Source organism: Moschus berezovskii, chromosome 6 (assembly GCF_049115385.1).
Source record: "Moschus berezovskii isolate FMDL1 chromosome 6, NW_MosBer_1.0, whole genome shotgun sequence".
NCBI classification, from domain to species: domain Eukaryota; kingdom Metazoa; phylum Chordata; class Mammalia; order Artiodactyla; family Moschidae; genus Moschus; species Moschus berezovskii.
The window spans coordinates 113,293,859-113,313,215 of NC_142465.1; the positions used below are offsets into that span (position 1 = coordinate 113,293,859).

At 53.3% G+C, this 19,357-nt stretch overlaps 2 protein-coding genes across 2 annotated transcripts in view; both read left to right on the forward strand.

Annotated features, from left to right (window-relative positions):
* The first annotated feature begins 2,855 nt into the window (after window positions 1-2,855).
* On the forward strand, window positions 2,856-7,676 carry NOL12 (nucleolar protein 12). The gene is made up of 6 exons (XM_055396176.2): window positions 2,856-3,066; window positions 4,342-4,447; window positions 4,695-4,743; window positions 5,257-5,399; window positions 6,840-6,937; window positions 7,246-7,676. The coding sequence occupies exons 1-6, from the start codon at window positions 2,984-2,986 to the stop codon at window positions 7,409-7,411; spliced, it is 645 nt and encodes a 214-aa protein (XP_055252151.1). The 5' UTR covers window positions 2,856-2,983; the 3' UTR covers window positions 7,412-7,676.
* A 10,102-nt stretch (window positions 7,677-17,778) lies between these two features.
* The window catches only part of TRIOBP (TRIO and F-actin binding protein), a 57,545-nt gene continuing 55,966 nt past the window's right edge, over window positions 17,779-19,357 (forward strand). The window contains exon 1 of the mRNA XM_055394941.2: window positions 17,779-17,914. Within this exon, the coding sequence (XP_055250916.1) occupies window positions 17,801-17,914 (114 nt within the window). The 5' untranslated portion in view covers window positions 17,779-17,800. The remainder of the gene's footprint in view (window positions 17,915-19,357) is intronic.

Genomic DNA, 19,357 nt, shown 5'->3' on the forward strand with positions numbered 1-19,357 from the left:
GGCTGATTCATGCCATCGTATCTGGGGCAGCACAGAAGGAGGCAGAGGGAAGAAGACCTGGGGCCCCCTCATTTGTTTTCATGAGCTAGGAAGCCGTCTGATTTCAGACAGTGCAGGAAAACCAGCTGTGTGCCCTTCTGGCCTTAATTGGCCTCGCTGAGCCTGTTTATTCATTTACATGACGGGGAGGATAGCATGGAGCTTCTCATGGGATTGTTGAGAGGATGAAATGAAGTGTGTGAAGGAGGACGAGTGAAGGTCTGGCACGTGACAAACACGCAGTGGACAGTATATCCGTCCCTGCCCCACTATCGCTTGAGATCTTATCCCCTGAATCTGAAGGGGAGGAAACAGGCTCTGGGTGGTGACTCCCTGGTCTGTACCAGGCCCAGTTGAGCCTTCTGGGGCTCCCCAATCACCCTAGCTTTGTGGTGCCTGGCCACACCCCTGAATGCTGGTGTGTAAGGGCAACCAGCGTGCCAGTCTGGAAACTCAGGACTCTTAACCCAACAGTGGGAAGATGGGCTTGGGCGATGGCCCTGGCACCACCTGCTGGCCCATTTCTGATAGGAGGAATGGGGGAGGGGGATGCTAGCCACTGCAGAGAGCCTAGAAATAGAGGCAGGTGGGCCTCCTGCTGCACGCAGCCTCTTCCCTGCAGAGCATAGGCATGCAGGGGACTCAGGCAGCTTGTGATGAGGCCTCCATGGGCCCCTCTGCTGGTTTCCAGAGGATGTGCTTTCCAAGGCCAGCCAGGCTGTGTTACTCTGGAGGGCAAGGCTTCACCCAGCTCTGTCATGCTCATTTGTCACAAGGGATGGGACATGAGCTGATGGCTGGGTAACCCTGCACACTGACCACACCTCTGCCCCCTTTCCTTTCTGCTCCCTCCTGTAGGGCCCCTACCTCCCTGGGAAACAGCCCCTGGGAAATGAGCCAGTGTTCCAAAGAGGCTTACAATCAGAACCTCAGTAGGCAACCCCCAAACCCCAGGGCAGCCTCCTGAGGTGTGTGTGGGGTGGGAGCTTGGCTAATTTCAGTCTCCAGAACAGCTAGCATCAGCTGTGAAACACTGGATAGATCTCTTTCCCCCAGCCTTAGTTTTCTCACCTGTAAAATGGGGGCTATTATTTTCAACTGACCCCTTTGGGTGGATGACTCCCATCTCGGTGGGTCCACTGCCAGACACATCTCTATGTGGGCCACGGAGGATGGAGCACAGTCTGGGAGCTGCCTTGAGCCACACCCAATCTCCAGGCTCTCCTGGGGCACCCAAGTGGCCACCCAGACAGCTTTGGAAGTCTGGCTGTGGGTGGGGCGCCCTCTGCTGGACATTAGAGAAAGTGTCTTCTTGACTGCCTTTTTCTCGCTCCACTTACTCTCCCTACCCTGGCTGAACACACAATATACCAGGACTACAACCAGGAAGAGGAAAGCTCCTGGGGCAGATTAGGAGATCACTGACTGTGGAGGAAAGAAACTGGGCTTGGAGTCAGATAGACCTGTGTTCAAACCCCAGTTCCATCACTGTGTGCCCTTGGACCAGTTATATAACCCCTCTGAACCTGTTTCCTCACCTACCAAATTGCATTAATACTAGTGTCCACCTTGTGTGACTGTTGCAAGGATTAGCAGAGATAATGTGGAGAACTTCATTGCGCCTAGCACATAGCAGGGGCTCTGTAAACATTGGTTCCCTTCACCTCTTTCAGACCCCGTGTGTCCCAAGAGCCTATGAAACTGGGTCCAGAGAAACAATAAGTAGAGTTCTGTCTTTAGATGACAAGGCTCTACCCTCAGCATCTGCTCTTCTTGTCTGTGTGACCTTGGGTAAGTGACCACACCTCTCTGATCCTCATTAAAATGAGACTCACATCTCAAAAAAGATAATCATTTAGGGACCATGGAGGTCCAGTGCTTAAGACTCCACACTTTCACTCTAGGGGACATGGGTTCCATCTCGGGTTTGAGGACTAAAGATCCCACATGCTACATGGCACATCCAAAAAAAAAAAAAGATACCGTGCAAAGAACTAAATGGCAGCTGCTGTTATTCTTTGGCTTATCACCTTCATCATCATTTCTATCAAGAAAATGTGCCATCTCTTGCTGTGTCTGAACATAAAAATATGCTCAATGAACATAAAAATAATTTCAAGGAGAAAGTGATCCAAAAGGAAGTGTGTTAGACTGTGAGCTAACTGCAGCAAAGGGCTCTCAAGCTTTTGGAGTCTGGGTGGGGTTGCCAGTCCCACATCTATTTCCCTGGAGTAAAGGGGACCTGGAACTCCCAGGGAAGAGTTTGGAACAACGGCACCTGCCCTAGGTGGCGTACTTCACTCTGCGCTGGGAACTTTCGCAGATGTGGTCTCCCTGAGCCCCTCGTGGGCAGGCAGCTCGGGCTGGGTGGGCTGCGAGGGCCGACTGCACAGAGATCCCCACAGAGCAGCTGTCTTCTTATTCGGTTCCAGTCTCTGCACCTGACCGGAAGTTCCAGGAAGGCAGAACCACTCCACACACAGGGCGGCAATCGGGGGTGATGCTGCACACCACTTAAGAATGAGCTGACTTTGTTTAAGTTACTTCCCCTCTCTGAGACTCCACGGAAGGCCGCCGGCCGGGCATCTTGCTGGCGGAAAGGCGGGGAGCACCACTGCAGCCAAGGCAATGCTTCTACCCCGGAGGGTGCCAAGGATGGCAAGCGGCATGGCCACGAGTGGCAGTGCAGGGCCAGAGAGACGGTTGTTCATCACCCTGTTGTTAGGCTGAGGGGAGTGGGGAGCGTGGGGGCAGGGGTAGAGATCCCGCCTGTTATACACGAAGCAGAGAGGGACGGGAGGAACGCAGGGCGGCCCCTTTAAAAGGCGGGGTTCGGCGAGCGGAACGGCCGAGCGTCGCTGCGGAGCACTTCCGGGAGGCTGGCCGTCCTACAACCGGAAGTGTCTTTGGTGCGCGGAATCCGCGCGGCCGAAGCGTTCCTGCTATGGGCCGCAACAAGAAGAAGAAGCGAGATGGCGACGACCGGCGGCAGCGGCTCATTCTGAGCTTCGACGAGGAGAAGCGGCGGTGAGTGCCAAGGCTGAGCGGATTCCGTTCGGGCCGCCGGGCAAGGCAGAGGCCGGGTCTGTCCGCACACGCTCACGCGGAGCCCTGGCGGGTGGAAGCCGCAGCTCTGGGCCCCCCAGCCCGTAGGGATGGAATCGCCCGCCCCGCCCTCGCGTCGCTTCTCTGCTCCCCAAGCCGCCTTGTGATGCTTTGTGCGCGGCCCGAGAGCGGGCTTCACCCTCCCCAGCCTGGCCGTCTCGCTGGCAGTTGTGTTGTTCAGTCTCTCAGTCCTGTCGGACTCTCTGCGATCCCATGGACTTAACAGTAGACTCAGCTGATTTGGATGAATGATTAGTGAATGAAACAAAGGTCTCCGGACCTTTGAGTCGGTCCTCTAAGCCTTAGCGTCTGGTCTAGCACCACTCAGAGTGCCACCTGGACCTATGGTAGTGGGTCAGCGAAAAGCCTGGTGTTGGGCCCCAGAACAGATAGAAATGGTGCGGCCAGACCTAGGAAGATGAGAGGGGCTGAGATAAGATGGAGCGTGGGGAAGGAAGTGCCGGGCCATCGTCAGGAAACTCAGGGAGGCATCAGCAAGACCTACAGACTAGTCGAGGGGCAGAGTCCTGGGGAAATGGGTGTTGGTCCAATGGACAGTTTGTGGAGGTCTGGGTGAGGGTGGCCTTGAAAGCCCCACTTGAAGCGGCCTAATTTACTGAGGAATTGAGTTTGCAAGGGAAGAAGGGACCCTCACCTGTTGTAGGTTCAAAGGCTCTCAGCCTATGCCCACCACCTGGCCCTGTTGCTGGCAGCCAAGAGCCCAGGAGGGTAGTGAGTGGGGAGAGAGGCAGCACCTCCCTCTCTTTCCCTAACCTTACACTCTCTGACCCCCTTGGGCAAGTCATCGTACCTTTCTCTGCCTCAGTGTCTCCCATCTGTAAATTGGGAATGGGTACCTGATTGAGGACAAGAGGAAAAGGGGGTGACAGAGGATGAGATGGTTGGATGACGTCATCAACTCAATGGATCTGAGTTTGAGCAAGCCCCAGGAGATAGAGAAGGACAGGGCGTGCTGCAGTCCACGGGGCCACAAAGAGTCAGACGTGACTGAGCCACTGAACTACAGTAACCCCCACAATACGAATGCTGTTAAGATTACATGAGTTAATACGTTTACGTTTCTGGAACGGTGTTTAGCACATGGTGAGTGCAGTGTTAGCTTTTTTTTCCCCCTCTTCCTGGAGTGAGCCCTTCTTTCCTTGTGTCCTGATTGTCTCTCTTGTCTCTTTGCTGTAGGGAGTACCTGACAGGCTTCCACAAGCGGAAGGTGGAGCGAAAGAAGGCAGCCATTGAGGAGATCAAGCAGCGGCTGAAGGAGGAGCAGAAGAAGCTCCGGGAAGAGGTGCAGAGGGAGAGGGCAGGAGAGTGTCTCTGACTCCCAGGGGACCTGCAGCCTCGCTGGCCTGAGGGGGCGGGCAGGCCTGGGGTGCAGTTTATGCAGATAGAGATGCCATGGTCCAGGTGTGGGGAAGCTTTAGGCTAAGATCTCTTGATCTTTTCCTCCGAGCCGTGGTCTTACTCATCCTGGAGGGGAGCAGTGTCTGGACTGAGAGGCCATACTCACCATGTTGCCTTCCCTTCGGTTTCAGCGCCACCAGGAATACTTGAAGATGCTGGCAGAGAGAGAGGAGGCTCTGGGTAAGTCCAGTCCTTGACCTGACCTGGAGAATAGCCAGTTGGTTGAGTTTATTTATCCCTTGGTAGGTGGAAGGGAAGGGTATAAGGGCTGCAGAGAAGCTGACGTCTCTAGCTTTAGGGATCTTGGTGGTGCCCTAGGAGCCAGGGGTATCCTCAGGTACCTCTAAATGTCAGTGGATCAGAGAGCAGGAGGAGACCCAGACCTCTTGGCAAACGGATCCTGAGCAGAAAGCCCAGTTTCTGAGGCCTGGAGAGACTGGGGGTAGCAGCAGCTCCTGGGATCCAGGTGGGGACAGGTGGTCTGGGATGTCCCCGGAGCATGAACGGAGGAGTTGGGTCATTTCCAGCACATTTCTGCAGGCCAGGCTCTGGAGCCAGTGACTTCCTGGGTGCCACTCTGTAGAGTAGAGGGGGCCATTACATTCCAGGGCTGGAGTCAGGGGTGTGTGTGTGCTGGAGCCTGCTTGCTTGTGTCCTGAGGCTGAGGCCTGGTCCTGTACCCACCCTGCACAGAGGAGGCCGACGAGCTAGACCGGCTGGTGACAGCAAAGACAGAGTCCGTGCAGTATGACCACCCCAACCACACAGTCATTGTGACCACCATCAGTGACCTGGACCTCTCAGGGGCCCGGCTGCTCGGCCTGTCCACGCCTGAGGTGGGTCTCCCTCCCAGCCTGAGGGAAAAAGGGACACAGGGTCAGCCTGGCTTATCAAGGGGGTCAGTAAGCGCTGGTCCACGTCAAGGGCTGGTCCATGTCAAGGATTCCAGTACAAGGGGCTCTTTCCTCTGGGTAACCCTCCAGGACCTGGACCAAAGCCCTGAACCCTGGGGCTTCAGAGGTCAGCTCCACCATGAGCAGCTGTGGGAGCTTGGGCAGGTTCCTCTGCCTCACCTGCTTCTTCCCTTCACCAGTACATTGGGGGTCACCGATGATAGCAGCTGCCTCGCTTGGTCGCTGTGAGGATAAAGGTGGTCAGTCCACTAGAAGCACTCAGGGGCCGCTGATTGTGCTTGCTACCCCTGCAAGACACGTCTCTCTGCTCTGACCTGTGGGGTGTGAGTCATAGCAAGTTCCAACCAGCATTAAAAAAAAAAACAAAACAACAATATCAAAAGTATCAGAAAGCATCCCAGCAAGTGTAGTCTTATGAAAGGTATGTTTCAGTTAAGCTTGTGTCTGGGTTGTGTAGGGATTTATGCACATGTATGTGTGTAGTTTGGAGAAAGGGATGGCAACCCACTCCAGTATTCTCGCCTGGAAAATCACATGGACGGAGGAGCCTGGCAGGCTACAGCCCATGGAGTCGCAGAGTCAGACACGACTGACTGACTGACGCAGACACACATGCATGTTTAGTTACAGTAAACCACACCCCCTTGCGTGGGGTGAGTTCTGGAGCCACTGCTTTAACCCTGTCCTTTCTGAGCTCACACTCGCCTTGTGTTTGGTGCTCATTCTTCTGTTCGTTACGTGCATGAGAAAGTCGCTCAGACGTGTCCGACTCTGCGACCCCATGGACTGTAGCCTGCCAGGCTCCTCTGTCCCTGGGATTCTCCAGGCAAGAACACTGGAGTGGGCTGCCATTTCCTTCTCCAATGTGTGAAAGTGAAACGTGAAAGTGAAGTCGCTCAGTCGTATCTGACTAGGTGACCCCACGGACTGCAGCCCACCAGGCTCCTCTGTCCATGGGATTCTCCAGGCAAGAACACTGGAGTGGGTAGCCATTCCCTTCTCCAGGGGATCTTCCCGACCCGGAAATAGAACCCAAGTCTCCTGCATTGCAGGCAGATTCTTTACTGTCTGAGCCACCAGGGAAGCCCTTTCTTCTGTCCGGTCTGATGCAAAGACCAGTCTTGTCCCCATTTTAGAATTCTTTCATTTGCAAGTGTTGCAGTGTGCCTACTACGGGCTGTGGCGGTGGAGGACTTCAGAACCCACCTCTGCCCCATGTCATTCCTGCTTCAGGGCACACATGGCCTTTCCCCACCTAGAGCTGCCTTCTGAGCCCCGAGCAGGTGTGGGAGGTAGCAGAGTAGTGACTGCTCAGGAGGCCCAGGCCTGTTGATCCACCACTCCTGTTTTGTGTTTCTTTAGCAAGGGCCCAGGTCTGGGCCTGAGGTGGAGGTGTCATCTGTGGAGAAGCTGACCAGAGCCTTACCCAGGAAGTCCAGAGACCCTCTGCTGTCCCAGCGGTGAGCCCTGGCCTGTCCTCCCCTGTGAGCCTGCTCCTATGGCTGGCATTGTGCCAGTCACCTCCCGCTGGCCCATGGTGGGTGGTGTGGTGCAAAGTGCCTGGGGTAAAGGGCCTTTGTCGCTGTGAGCTGAGGAGCTGGCAGGCCCTCTGGGACAGAGCATGCTGCTTTTAGAATGGCATTTGGGGCCTGTGTTGACTTCTCCTGCATGAGCTGGGCTGTCAGGCACCCCCCGACCCAACCTTCTGCCCATACCTTATTCCCCAGGGTAAACTGAGGCCTGAGCCTCACCAGCCTTCCTCCCATAGGATCTCCTCTCTCACGGCCTCACTGCATGCACACAATCGCAAGAAGGTCAGGAGGAAACGTCTTCGCCAGGCCCAGGACATCACCAAGAGGCCCCCAAGCGCCACTCGTACCAGCAAGACCCAGCGCCGCCGGCTGACAGGCAAAGCCCGGCACAGCGGGGAGTGAGCTCTGAGACCCCAGCCAGGCACCAGCCTTGTCAGCAAGGACCTGTCCTGTCTCAGCTGGGCTATCTCATAACCCAGCCTGCACCCAGGCAATGACTACAACCCAAGCTGGGGAGGCCAGGACCCCTCCGGCCTGGGGTTTGGATTCCAGAAAGGGTGGACAGCTGAGAGCTGGCCTCCCCCAGGAGGAGCCTCCAGGGGCCAAGTTTGGAGCATCTGCCCAAATGTGTACCTCCCTGGACCTTCATCAGATTTGTGAAACTAAGCACATGTGTGGTTGGTTTGTCCCTGACCCTGATGCCACACACCAAGGGCAGGCGTTTGGGGAGGTGGAAACTGTTGGACGTGAATCACCCTCGCTGTCGAACAGTTCTCTCTATGGGTATGTAGAAGTGGTGCTAGGCTTGGGCCCCCTGATGGGGTGAAGACCAGCGCCACCCCTGGCAGTCCCACAGTCTGCCTGCAGCCCTGGAACACTGGCCGGTGGGTGAGCAGAGATGGGCTGGGACGTTGGGCCTGTCCCTCCCCTTGGCCTTGCTGGTCTCCTTAGCTGACATTGAAGGAGTGGAGATGGGGAGTCCTGGAGTATTCTCACCCCCAAACTTGGGCAGTTTCCGTAGGTTTCCAGCAGCTTTCAGACAGCCCAACAAAGAAAAAGTGATTAGTCATTTGTAAAGAAAACCTCTCTTTTCTCACTGAAAGTGTGGCTGGCGGGTGCTCGGTGAGGGCTGCCGATTCTTCACACTTCTTCCAGGTCTGGCTTCAGAGCCGATGGAAACCAGCCTTGTTGCAGCAGGTGAGTGACCTGTGTCGCTCATACTCCCCACTTTTCTGACGGAGCTGGGCTGGTGGCAGGGTGTAGGTCTGCCTGCTGTAGGTGGGTGTGGTGCGAGGGTGGGCAGCCGGAGCACCTGTTCTGGAGATTCAGACCCTGCTTGCACTGACTGGTTCCTGTGGTTATGGACCAGGGCCCAGGAATTTCCGATGCTGCCCTGATTAGGGGAGCTGTGTCCAGCCCTGACACTAGGACTGCAGAGGGGTGAAGGGTGAGCTCTCGGCCCCTGTGAAGCTGGTGGGCTATTGGTGGTGTGTGTGAAGGGAATGCAAGTTCCGCCCCTGCACCCAGGGGGGCTCCTGGAGGAAAGGGCAGGAATCGGGTCTGCAGGGCAGGCCTTCCCCTTCACTCACCATGGAGGAGCTGCTGGAGACAGTCCTGGCCCTGCATTGGGCAGGCGCTCTCCCATCACCATCAGAACCCACCATCCGGGGCTTCCCTGGTGGTTCAGGGGTAAAGAATCCACCTGCCAGTGCTGGGGACATAATGTTCAATTCCTGGTCGGGGAAGATGACACATGCCGCAGAGCAGCTAAGCCCGTGTGCCACAACTGCTGAGCCGCTGCTCTCGAGCCTGCTTGCTGCAACTAAAGCCCATGCAGCAGTGATGACCCAGTAGAGCCAAAAAAAAAAAAACCCTAAACCACCACCTGGTGCTGGCTGTGCATGTCTGAAGGCTGCAGCTGGCCGTGGGAACGTGAAGCCCAGGGTTTATGGCTAGGAGGCCCTGTGACCTGGCTTCTCTGGCTCCTTCCCCCCGATCTTCCTGCTGCCTTCCCCATTGTTCTCCCCATGTGACTTAGGGTGGGGCCACTCGCCTCACTTGGCTGCCTCCATCCATGGCAGAGGGCGGGGTCTGTTACTGGGCCATCTAGATGGTTCTGGTACTTGACCCAGGGCAGTGAGTCTCCTCCTCACAGGCCCTCGTGAGCAGGAGCGGAGATGAGCCCGTGGGCTCTGCACACACGGCCGGGCTGGGGTTTGAGTCCTAGTTCTGCTGGCCCGCTCTGTGAGCTCTCCGCTGCTGACCTCCCTGGAACTGTTACCCCACAAGTAAGGTGTCATAAGACACCTACCTACAGGCCTGCCCAGAGGCTGAAGTGAGACCACGTGCATGAACCACTTCCCACGGTTCCTGACGTTCTGGGTGCATCTTCCACGTGCGCAGCTGCTGCTCAGACACCTGACCCTGCTCTCCATCCCCAGTGCCATAGGGTCTTTTCACAACTTACCATCTACATTTGTAACATTGACCTGTGTTAAATTCTCATCCATTTCTCTCCCACCTATGCCCTTTTTTCATCCAGCAGACCAAGGAATCGTGATCTTTGCCAATTCTGAAATCGAAAATGGTGGAGTGAAAACCCTCTGGAGAACTTTCCATGTTCTACCTGAATTCTTCCTGTTGCTGTCCATCCATCAGGCCCTGCGGTTTGGGGCCTTTAGGAGCTTAATCAGGAAAGATGAGATTTAGCTACATACAATGTGAAACAAGATTTAAAAATAACTGGCTTATATAAAACTAGAGTTCTCAGGTTAACAGAAATGGAAGGTAGCGAGCCTGAAGCTGAGAGGGCAGGCTTTTAGCTTTTGGTTTTGTGCCGTTTTCAACACACGGGTTCTACCTCGTGGTCCAAGATGGCTGCCTGAGCTTCAGCGATCATATCTGCCTCTCAGCTACAGAAAAGAAGAAGGAATAAAAGGTCCCTCCTTTCAGAAACACATGATACTTCTGCTATTAGGCAGGCAGCAAAGGCTTTAGGGCAGGAGAAATAAGGAACTTCTGGCTGCCAGGAAGGCTGAGGAGCATGGCTTGTTCTGGGGAACCATGTACCCACCTAAGAATTGGGGACTGTGTTGCTGAAGGGGGAATCGGTATTGGGGTGCAAGCAGGAGATTCTCCCACAGGAGCCAGAAATGTAAAGGGCTGTATGGAGGGGATCCGACCGTGGAACTAAAGCCATAGCAGAGGCTTATCCATTCCTGTTACTACACTGAAGTTTCCTGACGGGTCAGGCCTGTGCTAGTAAAACAAAGCCATGGTCATAGTTACCGGGAGCCAGGCCTCAGCTCAGTAGTAGGATCTAGTTTTGGGGTAGCCTGATTCTCCCTGGGAGCTTAGGGTGAGGAGGCCAGGTGGAGCCGCCCTGTGGGTCTGGAACTGAGGAGGGAAGGGATCGGATGTCAGGGAACCCTTAGCTTCCTGTTCCAAAATCCTCTGGATCCTGGGACCTCTCTGGAGGTCCAGTGGCTAAGGCTCTATGACCCCAATTCAGGGGACCCAGGTTCAATCCCTGGTCAGGGAACTAGGTCCTGCATGCTGCAAACAAGACCCCGTGCAGCCAACTAAATAAATATGAAAAAAAAAAATCCCCTTGACCTTGATGTTCCCTAGAGCTGTTGCCCTCCCTCTGGCTGTGAGGATGGTTCTAGGGAAGGCTCTCAATCCATCCTAGTGTGGGGTGCTTATGCCCTGCTCTTGTGAGCATGTCCGTCTCAGCAAAGTCCTGTTCTGAACAGGCATCTCCCTCCTTCGGAAGCCCTTTCTGTAGGTGTTCACAGGCTGCCCTCAGCCTGTCCCGCTCTCCTTGGCTCTGAGTTGCCTCCTCTGGGAAGCCTTCCCTGACCCCTGGGAATTAGTCATTTCTTCATCTGGGCTCCAGGTATACTTTGTGTTTCTTCCTTTTAAACACTGATCATGTTCTAACTGCGTTCCCTCTCTCCCCAGGCCAGGCCCTGAGCAGAGTGGGAAATTTGTGTTGGTGATTCCTGTGTGTCTACCCCCGGCACAGGACTGGAACCCCTAGGTTTTCAGCCAGTTCTGGCTGGATTACACTGAACTCAGTCCCCCTCCCCACCAGTGTTCTCATATACTCCTTGAAATAATCTTTTTGAGAATTTTCTTGGCCCTAGTGCCATGCTTGCCTGTCTGCAAGTTTCTAAATCTAGTTTTTGCTCCTCATCACCACAGTCTTCTCCCTCAAGCCTTTGCTGAAACCTTCCCTGTCCAGTGAACTTTGCTCTCTCCCTTCCCTCTTAGTCACCATGACTGGTAAATAATCAGATGAAGGAGGATAGAAAACAAATTTATCAAGCGCCTCCAATGTGCTAGTGACATTATTAACTCACAACAGCACTGTGAAGCAGGTACTAGCTCCATTTGACAGATGAGAAAACTGAGTCTCATATTGAAAGTGAAAGTGAAGACTGTAGCCTACCAAGCTCCTCTGTCCATGGGATTTTCCAGACAATAGTACTGGAGTGGATTGCCATTTCCTTCTCCAGGGGATCTTCCCAACCCAGGGCTCGAACCTGGATCTCTCGCATTGTAGACAGATGCTTTACCGTCTGAGCCACCAGGGAAGTCCCTCAGATTAAGTTACATCAAAAGTTACCCTGGTTACAACTAATAAGACATGACCCTCACATCTCATGGGGGAGACAGACACATGGAATTCACCCTGGAGGTCAGGGTTCAATATATAGGCCCGAGGGTGGGGCACAGAACAGTGAAGAGGTGACACTGACATGAGTCTTGAAAGATGGCTTGGCCAGGTGGATGGGAGAGGGGATGGGCGGGCAGGGAGAGAACCCTTGGAGAGCAGAGGTTGGGGAGGGTGGTCAGAGGAGAGGAGAAATCTGCAGAGGCCTGAAGGGACCAGACCCTTAAGGGTCTCAGATGCTGAACTAAGGATCTGGACCCTTATCTGTGGGCAGCGGGAGCCTGTGAGTGGGGGAAGGGGTTTAGCCTGGACAGAGTCAAAGTCAGGGATTCATTTGAGAGAAATCTCCCTGATGGCAGGGTCAGGGAACACCAGGGGTGCAAGGGAGACTGGAAGCTCCAAGACCTTCCAGCAATAATCCAGGGGAGAGGAAATTCCCTGGTGGTCCAGTGCTTACGGCTATCTGTTTCCCTGAAGGGTTCAATTCTGGTTGGGGAACTAGGATCCCACAAGCTGTGCAGTATGGCAAAAAAAAAAAAATCAAAGGAAAGGTGGGCAGACCTCTTACTCACCACTCACTCTCAAACCAAGTATTTACTAAGTACCAGTAGGGAAGTGCTTAGTAAAGCAGTATTAGGGGCTTAGCACTGAGCAAAACAGAGTGGACCCTGCCCTCCAGGGACTTACATTCACTGAACTCAACATGGGAATGAAAAGGAAGAGACTGGAGGAGAAATAATAACATTTACTGAGTACTCACCGTTTGCCAGTCCCTCTTTACCTGGTTTAACTCACTGAGTTCTCAGGGTAACCCCACAGGGTAGGCAATTCCACTGAGCCCATTTTGCAGGTGAGGCACACTGAGGTGACCCCCCCACACACCCTGATGGGTGCCAGGACATGGCTTTAGCTGAATTCTAACTATTCGCTGTCTCTATGTTGGGGCTGGGATTTAAGCTGTAGGTGGTCTCTGGCTGGACACATGGACATCTCCAGGGAAAGCCCCAGAACATACGTATGCCCAGGTTGTGGGTCCTTCCTCCTGTAAGTCACACCCTAGACGCATACACTAACACTGCCAGAGGAGCTGAAGAAGGCCTGAGAAATGGGAAGTGGAGATCCAGGATCTTACCTCCAGGGGGCGCCACTCACGAGGTTGACAATGTGAAAGACATCCTAGGAACAATGGGAGTCATGCGCAAGATCCCAGGAGAGGGAGCCCTCCCTCAAGTCTGGGGTAACCAGGGAGGGCTTCCTGGAGGGGGTGGCATTTAAATAATCACTTCTTGTTGTTTAGTCGTTAGGTCGTGTCCGACTTGTTTGAGACCCCATGGACTATATAACCCACCATGCTCCTCTGTCCATGAGATTTCCCAGGCAAGAATATTGGAGTGGGTTGCCATATCCTTCTCCAGGGAATCTTCCCAACCCAGGAATTGAACCCATGTCTCCTGCATTGCCCACTCCATCCTGAGCCAGGATGACCTGTTCAGGGGATCTTTACTGCTGAGACACCAGGGAAGTCCTAAGTCATTGCTGCTGCTGCTGCTCAGTCACGTCAGTCGTGTCCGACTCTGTGCGACCCCACAGACGACAGCCCACCAGGCTCCCCCGTCCCTGGGATTCTCCAGGCAAGAAACTGGAGTGGGTTGCCATTTCCTTCTCCAATACATGAAAGTGAAAAGTGAAAGGGAAGTCGTTCAATCGTGTCTGACTCTTCGCCACCCCATAGACTGCAGCCTACCAGGTTCCTCCATCCATGGGATTTTCCAGGCAAGAGTACTGGAGTGGGTCGCCAGTGCCTTCTCCAATGGATGACAATCTGTGATTTACCATTCCAGAGACACTGCACGAAAGAGAAGTCCTGAGGATTCATTTGGTGATTCACACAGTGTTTAAAAGCAATTTGACTTAGCCATATTTTAAAAATTTGAAGTTTCATCTTAATGTTCAGATTTTCAGCTTCTCCAGTAAAAACGAGCCTGGTGGGTTTGGATCACCACTTACTTCCCAGGATAGCCTTAGGCTGGAGCCTGGCCTGATGACCCCTTCAGAGATTCGTGCCTTCCTGCCCCTGCTCAGTTGGGTCACAGCCTCCTTCATCTCTATCTTGCCTGCCCAGACCACGTGATTCTCCAACAGGCTGGTGAGCCGGGAGACCTGGGAAGATCATTCCTGCTTGAACAATGAGGAAACTGAGGCTCAGAGGGACAGAGGGGATTAGAACTGTTACTTATTGTTCTGCTTCCCCCGATCTCTGAAGAGGTTATCTGGGCCCAGGTGAATGGTGTGAGCAGAGGGGTGGAGGCGAGCAGGCACAGACTCTTTAGGGATCTGAAAGAGGAATGGGAGACTGCGACATGATGACAAGAGGTGATGCCGCCTGGCTGCCACCATTATGCCCTGAGCCACCCCACAGAACTCAGAATATGTTTTTAGACCAGGCACTGTCATCGACGAACTGAGTCTTAGTTTTCTGTCTATATAATGGGGCTGTAGCTGGCTTTCCCATATCAAGACTGAAACTACCACTGTCCCCTACAGGAGGGGGCTTCCTCCAACAGCCCCCTTGGCCCCTCCCAACACACCCTTGGCTCCCCAGCCCCCTCCTCCTGCCTCCTTCCAACCGTCTCTCCTTCAGGACCCTGACTGCTGCCCAACCCTCCATGGTTTCCCCTGCCTTGGAGAAGTACAACCAGGCAGGCTCCAGAGATACAGAGAGCACTCAGAACAGCCCACCAACCCTGCCCACTGATTTTCCCCCTCACCCCCTTATTCTTTTCACTCCAGCCTCACTGCTTCTGTCCCCTCAGCCTGAAACACTCTTCCCTGGGACCTGCAGGTTCACTCGGCCTTGTCTTCTCCAGGTCTTAGCTAAAAGGTCACCGTCTCAGAGAGGCCTTCCACGACCACCTTATCTAGGAAGTGATGCCCTGGGTGCTAAAGAAGTTCAAGAGGGAGGAGATGTGTATATCTGTGGCTGATTCATGTTGATGTACAGCAGAAACCATACACTATAAAGCAATTATTCTCCAGTTAAAAAAAAAAGGATAAAAATAAAAGTCCTTCCCCCCCAAAAAAAGTGACTCCGTCCTCACACCATCCACTTCCAACGCCACCCCCACCCCAGCTTCATTTTTCTCCTTAGCACTACCACCAGCCACTATACGCCATATATTGCTTATTTATCTTGTTTGAGATCTGTTTGTCTCCACTAGAATGTAAGTGCCCTAAAAACAGATTTGCTCTTTTGTGCACTGATGAGTCCTCAGCATATACAACTGACAACCCAGGGGCTCCGTAAGTATTGAACGAATTGAAGTGTCAATAGTGCCACCCTGAAGTTGGCTCCTGATTTTACTGCTTGATGGTGGGTAGAGGGCCATACCTGAGCTTCAAACTCAAACCAAGCACCCACCTCAGCCTCAGCTCAGAGAGGTCAAGTAACTGTCTCAAGGTTACACAGCCAAGAAGTGCTAAAGGCCGACTACTCCGTTTTGCTTACAGTAATTGGGGCTGAGCAGAACTTTATCCTTGTTATGAGATGTGCTTTCACCCACTCCGTCCTGAACCAGGATGACCTATTCAGAGGTCCGTCTCTCCCACTAGTCAGTGGGTGTGCCCTTTCAGAAGGAGCCACACTTTGTTCACGTTACCATTTCCTTGGTGCCCAGCACAGGCCTGGCATGTGCCAGGTACCTGTAAGTATCTGAAAGAATTAGTGACTTAAGATGCTCTGTAGTGACCAGTAGAGTCCAGACACACCAGGATTTTAGTCTTGGCTCTGCCACTTACTAGCTGGGTGACGCTGATGAGTTAGTTAGTTTCTCTGATCCTAGTTGCTGTGAAATGAGGATCTTGGTACTGAATTCTTCAGGTTACTACATCCTCACAGATGTAAAGATTTTGGAATAGGAGCTGGCACACAGTGCAGAGTGTCAGCTTAAAAAAGAAGGCGTATTTTTTAAAAAGGAGGAGCTGGGCATTTTATGAGTGAGCTCCACATCAGTGGAAGTGTGCAAATGAATGTGCAAATAGTTGAAAACTCCTGGGCTTTTCATTTCGTCCTCAACAGTTACTACTTCCATTTTATAGGTTAGAAAATTGAGGCACAGAGAGATTAAGTCTCTAGCCCAAGGTATGGGCTAAAGCCAGACTAGAGAACTGCGGCGGGAATGAAGGGAAAGAGATTAGAAAGATCCAGACGCGCCAGTGCCAGACGCCTCGAGAGCCCCCTGGGAATCCTGACGCGGCTGCTCAGGCGAAACGTGCAGCGGGTCCGGCACTCGGAGATATCTGGGCTCCGCCCGCCTTCGCCCCGCCCCCGCCCCGCCCCTTGTCCTCGGGTTGTCCAATCCCACACCATTAATGCAAATAAAGCACCTAGGGAGAACCTATGAGAGAGCGGCAGAGGCGTGGTCTTCGCCCACCTCCCGGGCAACGTTCTGATTCATTGTTAAAATAGAGAGGCTGTGACCCTTGGCACCCCACCCCGGCACCCACTGTGTGTGGAAACCCGAGCCGAGGTTAGTACCGGAAGGGAGGGGAGGCTAGTGAGGAAAGGTAGAGGAGTGAGGGACACGGGGAGGGACTATCTGACTAGCTGGATGGAGAGAGGTCCAGGGATCCATTCTCCGGGTGGGGCATGCATGTCCGCCGAAGGTTTCTCATTGTATCCACACCTAAAGTGCATTTTAGAGAAGGGTTCTTAATTGGTTGGGTGTGGGAGGAGGAAGCAGGATCGGTGAAGGGCACGTGTAGTAGAGCACCCCACACTCGCCCGCAGGGAAATTAGCAGCGTTCTCGTCTGAGGCTCCTTTATGTGGCGGGATCAGGAAGGAACCGCCCAGACTGGGCACGACCGATGCGTCCCCCCCACCCCCCACCACTGGGAGCAGGGAAGGACAAGGAGAGATCACGGCCCTGGGTGGATTAGAGACCCCGGGGCTACCGAAGGGCCAGTGGGTGCTCCCTAGCCCCCTCAGTGCCTGTCTACTTCCCCAAGTCTGATGGTCAAGGAGCCAGGAATCTTCTCCCTGGTTGCCCCAGGGGAGGATGTGAAATCCCCCAGGTCTCCGCTGAGATTGGCAACTAAGGCCAGATTCCCTGGGACACTTTGGAGGAAACTTGACAGGTATGAGCTGCTGACCTGGGGGCACGGTTCTGTGCATGTGTGCTTGGGGACATGGATTACTCTCACTCCACCCCCTTTGATGGGGGTGAGAAGAGCATCTTCAAGTCACACTCTGCTTAGTGGGGCTCCCCTGGCCCCCCCAGGGCATGGGGTTGGAGCCCTCAGTGGAGCCCAACCGGGAAAGCCCGGTGCTCCTCACAACTCCAGGGTTTCTCTTTGGCTGAGCTCTGCCAGACTTGCTGTGTGACCTTATGTTGTTCACTTTCATCCATGATTTTGTCCTTAACTCTGAAAATACCTGGCTGGCCACTTGCCTCTCTTCCCAGGGTTTCCCAGGGGATCTGTGTGAGTGCACAGTGTGATCCAGTGTCCCTCATGCCCACCTCTGAGAGTGCAGGGACACACACAGCCTGGGTTTGAATCCAGTTCAGCCACTGGGACTTTAAGTGAGTTATGGAATCTCTGTGAGACTTAGCTGCCTCATCTGAAATTGGCATTCATTTTATCTACAATGCATGTTAACTGTAAGGCAAGGGCACTGAAACTTTGGGGTGCTTTGGAATCACCTAGGAGATTTGTATAAAATGCATTGTATAAATGCCTTGTGTGAGTGCCTTATCTCCAGAGATTCTGAATAGGTGGATCAGGGAAGGAACTGGGAATATGCATCTTATAAGCAGCTCAGCTGAGTCTAATGCAGGGTCCTCAAAATACACTTGGAGCAACACTGCAGTAATGCGTAGAAATCGCATGTCAAATGCTTGGCAGAGTGCCTGGTGCTTAGGAGGCGCTTAATGAGTGTTTGTTGAGTGAATAAACAGATGAAAGAACTGATGCATAACCTCATTTCCTTGGTCCTTGGCTGTCTGGGATTAAACCGGGGCTGGAGTTCAGGTCAGCTGGTCTTTGCCTCCCCCTGCCATTCTTCCCAGGCCCCACCATCAGACTGAAGGAGCTGCCTTGGCCTGACTCAACTGATATGGAGGGGGTGGCTGGCAATGCCCCCTGCGAACACTTTGAAGCTGATGTGCTGGCCCAGAGCTTCTGTCAAGATTGCTGCCACCCTGAGGAGGCCCACAGAGCAAGGCACCAGGTGGGTAGGCTTCCCAGAATGGTTGGGGTGGTTTGGGACAAGGGAGTCTATGATGTGGGTGCTTGGCTGGGCCACTAACTTGCAGCTGAACCCAGACACTGACCTTCCTTGTGGTCACAACCTCAGTTTTCCCAGTCTGTACAGTGAGGCGGTAGAACCATGTTAATGTTTCCCAAATGCCAGTCATTCTCCTCCTGCTCTTATCATTTTTTGCCAAGCCTCATGTAACCTATTTCTTGCTGTGTTGTTGCTTCAGTTGTGTCTGACTCTTTGTGACTCTGGGGACTGTAGCTCGCCAGGCTCCTGTGTCCATGGGATTTTCCAGGCAAGAATACTGGAGTGGGTTGCCACGCTCTCTTCTAGGGGATCTTCCTGACCCAGGAATCGAGTCTGCATCTTTTATGTCTCCTGCATTGGCAGGCGTGTTCTTTACCACTAACGCTACCTGGGAAGGTCATTACTTGCTGTATTATTCTTTAAATCCGTGCAAAATTTACATCACCACCACAAATAGAAAACTAGGATCATGTCCTTCATATAGAAGGTTAAAACGAAATAAAGGAAAAGGAAAAAGAAAGTCAGAAATGTCATTAAATTCTAAGCAGGAAGTATTGTCATAGGCTAAAGGCTCTGAACTCGGGACTTCCCCAGCAGTCTTGTGGTTAAGACTCTGTACTTCCACTCCAGAGGATGCTGGTTTGATCTCTGGTCGGGGAACTAAGATCCCACATGCCAAGTAGGGTGACCAAAAGTTTTTTTATAAAAGGGATTCTGAGCCTGGGTCCTGCTGTCTATCTGTTAAAAAGGGAGATTGGTAGGTGTTAGGCATTATAGATACCCCATACCCACTGGGGACTTTCTCCTTGAAGGTACTGGAAGAGTGAAAGGGGAGGCATTTTCTCACTTTGTGATGGATGACGTTTTAGGCTCAGCCCTGGTCTGTGTAAACCTGGGGCTATAAGAAGCATGGGACCGTGACTCTTCAAGAGTGCTTGACGCTGACCTCCTAATGACTCTGCCATTCCCAGTGCCCTTCTTGAGCCTGGTGGCCGTCTCCATGCAAGCGTTAGGCTCTGAGAAGTGGTCATATAAGGGAGTTGCTATTCAGCGTTGGAGCCGGGCAGACCGGAGTTCCAGTCCTAGTTTGCCATTCACCTGCTGTGTGACCATGAGTCATTGACCTCTCTGGCTTCACTCTCCTGATGGGTAAAGTGGGGCAACAAATCCTTTCCCTCAGGGCATCCAGCCCTGCGCAGCCCAAGTCACATGTGGCTAATTCAATACACACTAGTTTCCTTTCTTCCATTTTCCCAACCAGAAAAATAAACCTGGGGGATTCTTTTCTACCTGTCCTGATACTGCCAAAAATAGCCCCCCAGCCCTCACCCTCAAGTTCAGGAAGCAGATGCTTGAAAGCCCTGTGAGTCTGTCTCCCCTGCAGAT